Here is a 15,510-nt window from a genome sequence, read left to right as displayed (position 1 = left end):
TGATTGCACCTGCAGCTGCCTTTCCCTTATCCCTACTATCTCCCTCCCAACTCAAAAATGAACATGTGATATTGGTCAGAATGGTGATCCAGCGACTGGAACTATATTGATGGAACAGCGTACAGAAATTTATCCTACAACCAATACCTCTTGTTATGACGTGGGCAAAAAGTTGTGGGCCAAAAAGGCATCTATACTCCAGCCTGGGCAAATCTTGCCTTGATGTGCACATATTTTTCCCTTTTGTTTTAGGGGGAAAAAGATCTGCTTCAGTCCGGTTTTGTCAGTCTTTGGTTGAACCAGCATTAACCAGGTGTTTCATATCACACTGGGAAGAACACGTCTGTTTTGAACAATATGGTTTGTATTTCCAGCTAGCCAATACTTGGGTGGTATTGGCATCAACCTTGGAAAAGCCTAGTCTAGGCTGGAATCTGCAGGTTCAGGGAGAACGTGCATTGATAGGGCTTGAGAACATCTTCAGGGAATCAAAGAGAAAATATCAAGTGTTTTAGCTTTGTCCATCACTTTCATTGCAAGTTACATAGAGAGGCACAGCAAGCAAGCAGACCATTTGGCCCAACTAGTCTGTGCCGGTGTTTTTATTCCACGCAAGCCTGCACTCTTCCTATTTCCTCCAACACCACCCCTCTATTCCCTTCTCCCTCGAGTCTTCTGAAGCTATTTGCTTAAAATATATCTTGTGCCATCCAAACAAGCGGAGTGACGGACCACAGAAATGAGATAAAGCACATTGTGTATTACTTCATAAAAGCAACTTGCTTCTTGACACATTAATTTATGTGCGAGTCTCTCGTCTGGACAGTGTAGAAAGTGGTGTTTCTATTATTGGGTAATATAACACAGCTGTTTCCCAGATTTGCTGGCCAGTACCTTCATGCAGAGCCATATGTAAATCGGGCGCTAATTACAGTGTTGACCTCTAATGGGCTTACAGGGAGGGAAATAACAGAGCATGTTATATGGTGCACATCTGCCATTTCAGGGATTTGGAAAATTTCATGCCTCTCTCTCTTTTTCTGGACAGTATGGGGATGAGCCACGACGACGACCATCCATCCTGCAAAGAGGGCTTCCATATCATGTCTGGTGAATGGGTCAAGGGAAGGAATCCTAGTGATCTGTCTTGGTCCACCTGCAGCCACGATGACCTGGAGAATTTCTTGAGGTAAAGCCTAGACACTCATGTATACAATTGTTAGCCTGTTTGTTTTTATAGTCTAGTGAGTTTTGCAGAATAAGGCATTGTCACAAGTGACTGGGACTCGCTTGCTGCGCTGGTTGTTTTATTGACTCCATTGCAATAGTAAACATGATGGGCAATATTCTCACCACAGCTCAGAAACTGAAATCCAGGCAGTACATTTCCCCCTTGCTTGGGTTCTGACCCAACTGTCCAGCACCTTGGGACGTCCTCCCGACGTGAAAGGCACTCTATAAATGAAATCTTGTTGTTGTACATTGCATCTAACCTTTGGAATAATCGCACCTACATTTCTCAATACAAGTTTGGTCCTTTAAACTAAGATGTAGTTACAGTGGACTGAGCCTTTGTAACTTGTCTCCTCACCAACATTGCCCAGACTCGGGCAGGACAGTGCTTAAGCTTTTCCCAGACATAACAGTATTTTCATCACACAGTCAGGCCCACAAATCTGATGTGACCAAATTCCTGATCAGGTCCTGATGTCCCTAGTGTGGGAATTAGCATTCCATTGGCAATTTTGTTATTTACATAGTTACGATTTACTGTCCTGCGCCAATTCTGCTGTAAGGCTTGTTGCTTCATCCATATTAATCAATGAAATTCCATTATAGAAATAAGTATACAACATCAAAGCCAAATTTATGAACAGTAATAATATTGAAACCTATCAAAATATAATTTTGAGATATTTCTCAACCTGAAAGGTACTATGTAAATGTAAATTGTCGTTGAAATATGTATGATGTGCAGAAATTATGCAAAATAATATATTTAGCTGTTTTGCATTGTACAAAACAATACTTTATGTTCTCTCCTTTTAGGTATTTCATCATAATGCATTCCAGATGAGATGTGCCTTAATGTAAAAATTTGTTTTCAACATACTTGGATGTCCTAAGTTCCCTTTACCCTATGTGAAAGCTAACATTCTTCTATCTCTGTTCTTAGTAACAATGCAGGTTTGAGTCGGAATATCATAGGTTGGTTGGGAAGAAGGCCCTTTGGCTTATTTGATCTCATCTTTCCAAAATATTTCCACCTTAATGTTTTCCCATTATAGCGTCAAGAGACATCTTAAATGAAAGCCACCTTTCATGGTAGTCCAATCCAGCTTTTGATTATCTCCTGTGCAAGAAATATTTTCCTGTGTCTGTCTTAAAATTGCATTTTTCCCTTCCTGAACATGTGATCTCTTGTCATGTTTTAATGGTATTATCTGAAAACATGGTTGTGAGTACTTTTTCTATTACATTTGCTATCCTATATACCTTTATACAAATCCCCCTGAGATGTCTCTTTTCAAGGCTGCAGAGACGAATCAGCCATCACTGATTCACTCCTAAAGTGGCCCTGTCACAGATTACACAACTTCCTTTGCCCATACGTTTGGGGCAAATCCTGTGCAAGAAATATCCTGTGCTGCAGGCAATGAGGATGTAGAAATGTAACTGCTTTGTTTGTACACATATACAGTTAAAGGTATTTTAGCTTTGCTGACTTGGTATACTGACACATTGGTTATAGTACCAGGAAAAACAACAGGCAGGCAAACAAATCAATTTTACTCTAAACTGGTATCCTCCAGGTGAACTCAGCAGTTGCACTGAACTTGTCATTTGTATTTGAATGGTACTGTTCAACCCCAGTTTATACAGCATTTTGGACAATGAATTTTCATACCAGGTGCTGGATAAACACAGCCCAACACATTGTGGAAGTGGGCAGGGAAAGTGTTGCCGCCACATTAGCACGATGAAGAATTGGGAGAGGGCCAAACTCACTGATTACTATTGGCAGTGTCAGAAACATTGGATTTGATACATTATCCAGCACAGCTTCAGAAAAGAACAGTCCATTCTTATCGACCAGATTTGCAGTTTAGGGCCTCTGAATGAAAAGAAAATTAAATAAGCATCAACATGTTGTAATTCATTCTTCAATTTGCAATAGAGATTAATTCAACCCCTGGTAAAGAACCCATATAAAAATGGAATTTTCCACTCTATAGGCCTCTCCATGAAAGGCTAGTAAATTTACCTACAAGGAGGCAATGTCCCTCTGCCTTAGTGAGATGCAAGGAGGCCACTGAAATACAAAATTAAACAATGCCCTATTGAAATGCTTGGTATCTCTGTTGCAGCAAACATTGTAAATTATTTATTTGTTGGCCACCATTGAGTTATAAACCAAATATGCTCTGCTTGTGACGAGCAGGATCGTTCTCATCATGTTTAAAAGTGGTGACTGTTTAAGACTAGAAAATTGAAGTGCATGGTTTTGATTCCATTATTCCTTCAGCATTAAAAATGAGCAGCATCTGAAGCTGCTGCTCTGTAACGCGAGATGAAATGTCAGCGGCAAGATTTGCACGATTATTTTTTTGCAATGTGACCCTACGATCAGGACTGAGAGATTGCACTTGACATTTCAACCACAGGTGATGCTTAACCTGTGGACAAAGGAACCATTATTAGCTACTACATTCTGACAACTGACTATTAAGCAAATGTGACAAAGTAAGGCTGAACAGTACTCTCGAATTCTGCAGTGGAAGGATTGCCATGCTTTCATAAATTTTGTACATACACAGAAGAATGTAGTATTACATTAGTGTTGACAGATTTGCTATTATTTCCTGATGACCATTTTGAAGTGATTTCAAAAGCTACTAGTTTGTTTTCCCCACCCACAGTAATACACTAATAATTCCACTTCTAACCCAGCCCGAGAGGTTGACATTTACCTACAATGGACAATTAGAAGGCTTATAAAGTAAGGATTCCTTTCCACGAGTAATTTGAGTTACAATTCAGTTTTAATTAATTTCAGAAGCAACTGAATACTTAAATGGGAAATGTTTCTTGCAGTCAGGTAGTCTCAAATACATTAAATGTTATTATCAATTCAAGGCTATTTTTCCCTCATTTTATTAGTGAAATGTCTTCATATTGTGAAATTTTAAAACGGGTGAATATTGGATACTGCTATATATCAAGAGCATTGTTGACAACTGGCTGATCTCTTTTGATTTTCTGCATATATATATATATATAAATGTGTACATGGTCTTCTGTATTAAGCTGTGCAGTCTCCACATAAAGCCTCTCTTCCTGTTCTTTTTCTAAGTGCTCACTGTCTGCCTGAATTGACATCATCTTCTTTCACCTCCACCACCCGAGGCTTTGGGGAATTGGTGCTGATGCAGACTCAGTCACGTCCAAGTGACTCACAAACACGCATTCTCAAGATAGTCATAATTTTGTAAGGCTCACAGAATGAATGGGAGATCAGCGAGTTTGGTTGAAAACTAGCTCAGCAATAGGAAATCATTTCCTTCTGGGTGGTCAGTGATTAGTGCAGCTTTACAGGGTTTGTTCTCAGTCCTCTGCTGTTCATAAATGATTCTGAGGCATGTCTTCTCTGACCTGCTGTTATAATATTGGAAAAATGTTTTGGCATCATGTTTTGCATCTGCTGCCTTGTCCCTTTACAGTTCTGTCTTGGCTCCTGTAATCTTTTCTATCTTACCTGATTCTGTATCAGCTTGTATTCATCCCATTTGTCGTCCTCCTCTTTGTTCTACCCTTCAGGTTTTGTCACACCTGCGGTGCTTTATCTGAGTTTCTTTTCCTACAACGTTGCACAGGTTCAATATGACCCTTTTAATGTAGGCCACAAAGTGGTGTGTGTAAGATCTTGCACTTGGGATAATAGCTCTTTGATTTGTAGAAAGATCTACCAGACTGCAATGAAATCATACGAATCCTCAGCTCAAAGTGTTCAAGTTAATAATTTTTCTCATTCATGTTTATAGGCTGAAGCCCTTCTCTGCGTAGTTTTTTTTTATTGTAGCGGGATGCTTTTATTATGATGTATACCATGTGTTTGGAGTGTTATTAAGAGCTCTGCCTGTGTTGTCATCAACAGAGCAAAGATCAGTGCCTGTCTACTGGAAACTGATCCCAGGAGTCATTATGCAATGCGGCTGCCACCCAAACTGCCAGGCATGCATTACAGTGCTGATGAACAGTGCCAGATTCTTTTCGGGACCAATGCTACTTTCTGTAAAGATATGAAGGTAATTTCAAGCTGCCGTTCTGCCTATCTAGAGGAACAAAAGATTATTTTGACCTGTGGTTGTGTCTGGATTAACGGAAACCAGGGGTGTCCAATTATATGATCATTTTTTCAGTTGTTCAGGGCTCTTATGAATTTCATTTGTATTTCAAAGAAAAAAAAAGTTTCCTTACTCCACATGTCTTTGTTTACCTAGAAATAAGTAGGAACCCGGTTGTTAGTCAATTGGCGGATCACTTTTCTGATCCGCCAATCGACTAACAACCGGGTTCCTACCTACTTCTGGGCGGAATAATTCCTACAAAAAAAATTAATCGCTTCAATCCATGGACTGTTTGTGAGACACTGTTGTGTGCATTTGGCTGCCGCATTTCGCCCACAAAATATACAGTCAATTCACTTTACAGTATATTCTGTAGCGCTTTGCAGCATTTTGAAGCCGTGATAAGGCGCTATATCAAATGCAAGGATTATTATTATTACAAAAGCATATCATGGTTAATGACACATCAATCAACTTACCTTTTCATGCAAGTAACAAAAGTAGGGAAACATGTATCAAGGATCAGATGGAGTTTTCAGTTTGTTTTAAGTACAAGGTAGAAGTATTTTTATACAAAAATTGAATCATAGTGTGATTGATGGCAGGGGAAGGAGGAAATACGGTAACAGAAGTTTGTGGTGCTATAAAAAGATCAAATGGTTGTAACCTCTTAAATTCTGAGAAATGATCCACAGGAAACGAGTCAGGGAGGCAAGTGATCGACCGGCAGTCATTTGGAAAAGCGAGTATTAGACAAGATGTGTTGGGAAGGAGAGTGGTAGAGGGGAGGTGAGCTGAAGAGTTAAGTGATGGATTAGAGAAGTGGAGAAGACAAGTGATAGGCAGGTGAGCTGGAGCGGCTAGTGAGAGGCCTCTGAAACACTGTTTAAAATGCTACCATTTAGATATGCGACGGCAACACAACTGTAAGAATTTTTCCATTTTAATGTCTGCTCGGGGAACTTCACTCACATAAATGAAAACATGAATACATGTGCTATAACATCTCTACAAAGCAAACACCATCCAAGCCATTAAGTTTCAACAAGATAAAGACTGAAAACATATGTGCAATAGTGGCAGGGGAAAAAAAAAGTCCCATAAAATAAAGTCTTTGTTCTTGTATGACTTGCTAGAAGTCCTGACCTAATTCATGTAGAGCTTTCTCTGCAAACACATGTAGCTGATTAGAAAACATGGGGAAAAAAAGTATAGAGCAAATGGAACTCATCCAGGATATCCACTAAGGGTATCTGAGGTTCTTTAAAAAATTGTAATAGTGATCAGTGAACTCATTTCCTGGACACCATCTACTCAGAAAATAGCTGGAATTGTCGTTGTTTGATCCCGATGAGGTTTGGTGACTCTGTCCGTTGAAACGTTTCTAAATTCAGGATCAGTTTTCAATTATCCACTGAACACAGCTTACATTATACCTGCTCAGTCATTTTGGATAGATGTTAAGTGGCGTGTCGGTGACATGAGCCCATTTTTGACACGCTTTGCTGCTTGTTTCAGACCTACCATGATACATTGACTTTGCTCTAGCTCAAAAAAGTCATGGGAGACATTAACCTCTCCATTAACCTCTCCATTGTCTTTCATTTAAATTTGTTCATACAGGGATTTTGTGGGAATTGTGACAACTATAAGGGAAAAAAGCACTCTGCACAAGTATTTAATGATGTTGGTACAAACTGTTCTTTTTTCATTGATGGATCATATGCCCAGTTTACCTCCTTGAGTTAAATGTGATTCCTTTGAGATTTGGTTATAAAACTAGGTATAAAACCTATCAGGCAGTTATGATTTCTCAGGTGATAATCACTGCTCAGTAACATATGCCATACAGTGCAATTGGCATTGTAATAGTCATTCATATCTGAAAGGGTGCAGCTGTTTTCCTTGTTTCCCTGTATTTTCACAGAGGGATTGACTATAGGTAAGGGATTTGGTGACCTGCTGACAGATCTCTGATAATCTGATCCAGCTAATTTCCTTCTTATTATCTCGCTCCACAGCAGTGTACCTGAGGCTGGGGTTAAACCAAGCTCCCAAGCTATGACAACACTGTCCTTCAAGGGGATGAGTCCCCTTTAAAAGACTACAACTAGTTTGCAAGGCCATCAGGAACAGCTCAGTTGTACACTCACTGTGTTTACTGGAGAATTGGGTTCCAGCTTATTTTTCATATTTCGTATGTTTACTAAACACAAAGAGCTTTACAGACTCTCCTTGGAATTAGTGTCTGCAGTACAATGCTCCAGCCAACGCCTGAGCCAACAATTCTTTGGCCACAGCTGCTGTTTCTAGCCAACGTAATTCTCTTATTAGTGTGTTTCAATTTCCTTTTTTAAATTGACACAAACATTTTTTTATCGTAGGCTTTCATTGTGATATTTTGGAAGTTGGTTGATTGGTTATTTGAGGTTGTTGTTAATGCTTGCACCTTCCTTCCCAGCATGTTTCAGACTTTGCCCTTGACTAGACAGTTGTAGAGTCACAAAGCAAAGGTAACCTGCTGCCCGTAAGCAAAAGTAGTCAAAATATTGCTAAGCACACAAGCCTGCTCTAAACTACAAAGCGAGTTTGAGACTTTTCTCAGGAACAGTGTACATCTGGAAAGGTCTGCAGCACACTTTCTACTTGATTACATGGAATAAGTGTTGTCAGTAGAAGACAATACCAGAAAGTCTGCAAAGTCACCTGAAAGCCTTATCTACAAGTACAGAACTTGGCTTGTATGGTGTAAGCAATGTGTACTTCCTATCGCGTTGATTTATTATCTACTTTTAATGCCTCATTTAATAAAGCCTTTGAACTGATTTAAGTGCCCTGATACATCAACCTTTTGAAGGGCTCGGTGGCCATCTCTTTAATAGCTTCTAGCATTTAAGCAGAGGTCAGCACTTCAATTTATTTATCAATACATTTGATTAGATCTCTCGCTTCACTGCTAGGGAATTGCAGCAATTTGTACATGAATCTTAAACTTCTCTGCACTATTCCCAGTGGAATTGAAACTACCTGGAGCACATTCTCCTTCCTGCAGGTGAGACGAGGACAATACAGTATTCGGATGTGTAAGCATTTCAGTGAATTCTGCTGTGCACTGACCTATTACCTGTTATTCAAACTGACCATGCGAGAGGTTCAGGTAAACTTGCTGTGCCTTTCCAGCATTTCTGTTTTTATTCCTGCCTTTTCTGTTGACTAATCTGATCATTAATAATAATTCTCGCATTTGATATAGCGCCTTATCACGTCTTCGAGACGTCTCAAAGTGCTTCACAGAATGTACTGTAAAGTGAATGGGCTGTGTGTTTTGTGGGCGAAGTTTATATACACACACATTAAGTTTCATACACACACAGCTTGACTTTGTGGGAAGTTTTCCTTCCATTGTGCTTGCACACAGCCATCGCCCACGTTCCTGGGAGCAGGGTGTACTTCAGGAACACAGAACTTCTTCAAAGGTACAATAGGGGGTTGGTGCTGGTTGTCATTCACATTTATTGGATTCTCTTGTGCAGGGACGGGTGGGGAAGAAGCAAACATTAAAGTACCACATTTTAGAAGTTTCTTCAGCGTAACAGAGAAACTCCAATTTCAAATTGCTTCAATCGGTTTTATTTTTTTCGGTGAGTTTTAAACCCCCAAACCGGAAAGTCTAAGCATGATAATCATTAAAGGGAACTGTAAGGCACGGACTGCTGACAGTTTTATGACATTGAGTGGATACGTACAAGGTTACCAGAACTGGTCTTATTTAATAATTTTTGCCATCTGTGAAACCATTTCCTCAGGCAATTTGGCAGGTTTGTGGAAGTCTGTATACCTCCCGAAGACATAAAACGGTTTGAAAGCATTTACCTTTGAGATTGACATTCCGGTTCCAGCTAGATCTTTTTAGGAAACCCTTTGAAGAATATTATAGTTGGGCCGTATATGAAGGCAGCTCTGATTCCAAAAGAAAAACTTTTCTATTATTTAGTTGACTGTTAGAACATTTTTTTGGTGGGGGAAGAGAATTGTTATTTTACAGATTTCCACCAACTTGCACCTTTTGAATTTCCTTCAGTTTGATGGACAGTGCAAGTGGGAGCATGTTTAACCGGATAATTTGAGGGTGGGGGCATAAAGGCTGATGGTGCACAGAGGTCGGGAGGAGCAAGACAGTGACTCAGAGGCCAAGAGCGCTACCAGCTGAGTCAGTACTGAAGGGAATTAAATTGGGTCAGTTAGGTTACATTGGAAGTATAGCAGTATCTTTTTTTCTTTGTTGCTAGCACCAAATTTTCCCTCGTCCCCGACAACCCACAAGGAGCACTTTCACCAAGAGGAGAGGGAAACCTCAATGGCACCACACACCATTAATGAGGTAGAACCGAGTTTGTAAAATCAAACAATTTACTGAGGGAAATAAAATAGTTATGAACAACAGGACGCATTTCTTTTCCAATCACCTCAGTGATTTATGTAAAGATTTTCCGATGCTCTGGTTAGACCCGCACGGGTTGATTGCTGTGCTACTTAGGTCCGACCACATATGAAAGCTTCCAGTTTGGCAACAGCTAATAAAAAAAATGTTTTTTTTTAAAAAATGTGTGGCAGGCAAGGCACTAAAAAAAAGATAAATGGTCTCTCTGAACCTCCAATGTGCAGACTCCAGTTAAACAACCAATTAATGTTAATAGCTGTGTGTTTGGTCAGAACAATCATTGACAAACTACTGTATCCTAATAGAAACTTCTGCTTCTCCCACTTCAGTAAAACCTTTAGCAGCAGTCTCTGACCCTTGCAGCAAGGAATCGGAATTTAGAACACGTTCAATATTAACCCTCCAGAAACCCACCAGCCTGCAGAAGGAGCTCCTTTTTNGTCTCCTCTCGCCAAGTCTGCAGACATTTGTGTCTTCGTGTTTCCATTTCAGAGGCCCGTAATTTCTCCCAGCCTTACCCCGACAGACGATTCTGTCTCCTAAATTTTAAGATAACTGAGTATTGTGGAACGTGTTTGAAATTCAGTCTTCATTTGGACCCTGGTTAATTTTAAGATCTGTTGAAAAAATTCCACTTGGGTGACCATTAGATTGGATTAGAGCTTGCAAGGGACCACTGCAAACAGAGTCCAATTCAATTCACACCTACTGTGTTAATACTGCAGCAAAATGAATTGAATTACTTCTGAAGCCACGTTTCTCCTTCAGGCCAAAGAGGAACTCTGGTGTCATTGGACTTTCTCAATCCCCACTTATGCTGCCCATTTCCTTGAATTATGCAATGCAAATGCAGTATTAATAACAAACTGTCTGTTCATTTTTAAACCTGTAGTATCTCTCTAAACTGCATTTGTTGGTTCAATTGCATTGTTGAGAGGTAGTATTTTCAAAGGAATCAATAACAGTGGATTTAATCTCATTGTGGTGCAAGGCAATGTTGGCGTAGTGGGGATGAAACAGTGAATCACACAACTGCTGTGTTTTAGTTTGTTTATTAAGTGCTGAGAAAACTCACTGCCCTCTTTAATAATAATATGTCCTTTCCCCCCATGTGTCTCCTCAACACTATTTTTGTTTCATGCTTCCTGTATTCAGGGAGAGAAAATAGTCTAGACACAATACTTCTATACAGTCATTGTCAAAGATGTGGCATGAACTGCGATGTAGTAACAAGGCAGATCTGCTCCTGCAGTTATAACCCGCTCAGCATACTGTTCTCAGTCTGGCTAAGTTGACAGCACTCTGAGCCAGGAGATTGTGGGTTCAAGCCCCACATCGAGATTTGGGATTCCAACGCAGTGCTGGAAATGGGCTGTATTGTTGGAGGTGTTATCCTTCTGATTAGTCTGCCTGTTAAAGTGGATGTTAAAGATTCCATAGAACTATTTGAAAAGAGAAGGGAGTTTCTCCCAGTATCCTGGCTCACAATCTCTCAGAAAAATACTGGTCATTTACTTCATGGCTATTTGTGGAACATTGCTGAACATAAAATTGGCTGCTGTATTTACTTGCAAGATACAGAGTCACAATATTTAGCAGTAAATTCTGTGAGGTATTTTGAGAAGTGTTCCCAGTGTGAAAGGTGCAATATCAAAAGGATTATTATTATTATTAGCAAGGCATTAACAAGGCAGATCGGCTCCTGCAGTTAGACCTCACCTCAGCTTTCTGCTGTTGCACAGAGCATCTTAGGTGGAAATTGTGATAAAGCCCCCTGAAGACAGGTGAGCTGAAACATTATCTGAGAACAAGGAGGGGTAGAGGCCTGAGATTCAAACTCAAAGCCCTTTGGATGAGAATTGAAAAGATCGTCAGAGCTGCAACAGTTACAATTTAGAATTTGGCCCTTTTAAAGGTATGAAATAAAATGAATGAGAGGGCTTTTTTGGTGTTGTTTTACTGGGACTATTAAAGGCACCATTCGTGGTAAATTATTTGTAGTGAACAATGGAATTTGAAACGTATAAATTACATGAAAGATTAAAAGTGCTTAAACATCTGTTTTGAATACAGCGGAGCAGCCCATAATGATTACTGAAACACTTAATATCCGTACTTGTGTTTACCACATGGCTGCACAAAGCTAGGCTATTCTTTGTTCTGATGGCTCTGTTTACCAGATTAGCTACAGGATTCTCCCAGATTGAGTTCTAGGTCTAGGAAAGAGATGCAGATAATGAAGCAGCATGTAGCTTGTCCCAGCGTAGACTGTGCCAAACTTCTGAAGTGTTAAAGTGATTCAAAGCACATACACTGTAACCTAGTTAAATAAGGGGCTTTTTTTTTCTCTAGTCGTGATTTAATGTCCCTCAAGGCAAAATGGGTATCACATGAAAATTTATATCACATTTGTATCATTAATATTATCATGTATAGCTTTGTTGGCTTTCAAAGACATCTCAGGAATGTGTGCTCAGTGAATGAGACTGTGCATGTTTGTGCACAGTTCACAAGAAAGTTGTTCACCAGGCTTTGAACAATAAACAAAGAAAACAGTTACTCTTTGCTAAATATATCAATTAATTGATTTCAGAACTTTACATTGGCGTACTCTGAGCTTGCGAACTAAACGTAAACCTCATTGGGTAAATGGAAGACTGAGGGAAGCAGGTATTTGGAATGATGGAAGCTAGGAATAAGGTTGTCAAAACATTTGTGTTGGATACTTGGTCGAGACACCCTGATAAGTTTATTTTATGTCAGAGTAACCTTTATGAGGGTTCAATATCAGTATTTGTTTGAGAGAGAGAGAGAGGATCCTGGGGGGTTACAAAGGTATCTTGAAGTTAGTGAATGGCAGAGTAAGTAATAGGTGCACGAGATGTGTACAGAACAAAGTTTTATGAACCAAATAGCTCACTCTTGTTCCATATTTTGCTTCAGTGTGTGCCATTGTGGAGGGACTTTGTTCAAATCTTATGTACAAATTTCCTGCACAAGAAGGTTGCCCAGATACTCTTCTACACCTATTTTGGATAAGAAAGGTTTACTTAGCTGGCCTTCAGTCTTCCTACTTCATAATGTGAATCTCACTGAATTAATCGGTGTTGATAGATCATCATAGCTTGAAGGAAAACTGTGAACAGAATTCAGATTTACCTTACACATAGTCAATACCGTGTAAATCATTTGAACACAGTTGTATCATGAGCGGAAAGGGAGCCAGCTATTCTGCAGTCCGTGTTCTTTTGATCCCGAGGTTTTGTTAGATAAGTGTATTTTGCCTAAATAAAGAACGTTTGGGATTACACCTCACCAGAATTCTTCTATCTTTCACCTTCCTCCACAAGAGGATGCTGTAATGCTTCTGACGATCGTGTGTGTACTGATGATGTCCAGGTGACCCTGTTTCAGAGGTTCTCCTTTCCCATCATTTACTCAGAAGATGCAGGAAGCGTTCATGCATTTGAAATGCAATCCTCAAAAGTTTCCCTCACACCATTTACAGCAGTACCCACTCACCATAAATGGTTATGATGGCAATTTGAAATCAGCTAAAATTCTGTGGGTTCAGAGCAACATAAAATGAGCATTTATTTGGCAGGCAATTTGCTATCAAATGTTATAGAAGAAAGGTTAAATAAATTTGAATGTTTGTCTGTTCCAAGCAATAACAATAATAATCTTGTCAACTATTGACAGCAGGTTCTCTGGGTAAATGCAGTATACAGTTAGGGAAGACAACCAAATAATGAAGAGCCCATTCCTTATAATATTTAGAGTGTAAATCACCCCTTCTGCGAATGATGATTACCTTATGTTTCCTCCATTTACAGTTAAACAGAAACACAATAGAGCGAAACATTTTAAGATGAATCTACATATTTTATATGTTGGGATCTGAATGAGAAGTGCAAGAATGAGCTCTGTCAGTTTCAATGATACGGTTTGTATGTGTTATCAGGAAGCAGATGCTGTTCTTAATTTGGAAATGTTCATACCTCACAAGTCCTGCTGCTCTCACAAACTTGTGTTAATCCCAAAATAATAACTAACTGCAAGATGTGAATAAGCTGCCACCTGCGCGTCTGTTCCTGTTGTGTGAGGTGCATTGAACCTGCAGTGACAATAAAGTAGGCTCCAGCTTGTAGCTGTGCAATACAATTATAAATAGGAGTTGATTAAAAATAGAAATACGTAAACCATAAAAAAAACTGGATTTTCTAACATTAACAATAAACAACATCAATTTGTACAGGGATAGCACTTCTTACAAAGGGGCTTTCACAAAGAGAAATTATTGTACAGAGGCAACGGTAAGTATATTCTACTGTAGCATTAATTACATTGACCTTCCCAAGATATCGTAATAAGCATCAATCCAACCTTAGGTATAAAAATTGAGTTTCAGTAATTACAATCTCATAAATTCTTTTGTTCAAGCTGTGAACCAAAGGATGATGCAGTGCCTCTTAATTTGAAGAGTTCTATAAATTGTTAAATTGTTAGGTTGTTAAGGAGCTCTGGTGAGAGAGAAAGCGAGGGAGTTGGAATCTCAGAGTGTGTAGGCTCAGAGCTTAGTCAAAATTGCTTGGGTTTGACACTATATATCCATGTTTATTTAATGAAAATTTGAAACAACAACAAAATTACATTTGTATAGCGCCTTTCACGTCGGGAGGACGTCCCAAGGCGCTGGACAGACAGAGTTACGGACTCGAGCTGAGGGTCGTGGTGGGGGAGAGGGGAGGGCAGGGGAAGCAGGGCGATCGAAAGCACAGCCAAAGAGGAAGGTCGTGAGGTGGGTCTTGAAGGTGGCGAGGGAAGGGGTGAAACGGAGGGACTGCGGGATGGAGTTCCAGAGGGTGGGTGCAGAATGGTGGAAGGCCCACCCGCCGATAGTGAGGCGAACAAGGCAGGGGACGTGAAGCAGGCCGGAGCCCGCTGAGCAGAGGGAGCGAACAGGGTGGTATGGGGTTAGGAGGTTGGAGAGGTAGGGGGAGCAAGACCATGGAGGACTTCGAAGGTGAAGTGAAATTAAACCCAATTTCTGTTGCATTTCTTATGATCTTAATGGGCATGAGCGGCAGATTGTTTCGTTTTATTTTTGTAGATAAGCTCTGGTTTTAGAAAAAGTTGTTTCTAAAAAAAAAAGTATGATTCTACAAACCGTTACAGGCTTAAAATAGGATTTCACCCCGAATTTTCCTTCGATTTCAGCATTTGATGTGTGCTGGCTTGTGGTGTTTAGTGGAAGGGGACACTTCGTGTAAAACTAAGCTGGATCCCCCGCTTGATGGTACAGAATGTGGCGCTGATAAGGTAAGGTTTATGCTTCGGGTCACTTTTCATTTAAAAATGATCTTTCCTGTTCAATCTGTGAGGGATCAAAGGGACTAAACACAAAACAAAACCCCACTGTTTTGGCAAAATATATAAGAAAAAGTCAAATCGTTGATAGTGTGTCATACACTGCAAATCAGCGCACACATATGCACAGCCCAGCGCGCGCGCACACACACACATGCGCTAATGGGCACGTGCTTCCAAATAAGAACCGTACGGAACCTCTGATGAGAGGAAATTGGGTTGCAGCTAATGGATCCACACCGAATTCCATCACTGACTGAAATTACAGCGAGTTTCCCAAATCATGATCGTGTTGTTAGACTGAACTCTCGTCTTGGGGTGAAATGTTTCATCTGAAAACGAGGAGAGATA

General features: G+C 40.0%; 1 protein-coding gene across 1 annotated transcript in view; it reads left to right on the top strand.

The window, feature by feature from the left end:
- The window catches only part of adamts17 (ADAM metallopeptidase with thrombospondin type 1 motif, 17), a 115,823-nt gene that overhangs the window by 52,661 nt on the left and 47,652 nt on the right, over positions 1-15,510 (top strand). The window contains exons 9-11 of the mRNA XM_042344091.1: positions 1,049-1,189; positions 5,156-5,306; positions 15,010-15,111. Coding sequence (XP_042200025.1) covers positions 1,049-1,189; positions 5,156-5,306; positions 15,010-15,111 — 394 coding nt within the window. The remainder of the gene's footprint in view (positions 1-1,048; positions 1,190-5,155; positions 5,307-15,009; positions 15,112-15,510) is intronic.

The sequence above is a fragment of the Callorhinchus milii genome, unplaced genomic scaffold (genome assembly GCF_018977255.1).
Source record: "Callorhinchus milii isolate IMCB2004 unplaced genomic scaffold, IMCB_Cmil_1.0 Scaffold26, whole genome shotgun sequence".
NCBI classification, from domain to species: Eukaryota; Metazoa; Chordata; class Chondrichthyes; order Chimaeriformes; family Callorhinchidae; genus Callorhinchus; species Callorhinchus milii.
The sequence above is the reverse complement of the archived record's forward strand: the minus strand, read 5'-3'. Positions and strand labels throughout refer to the sequence as shown.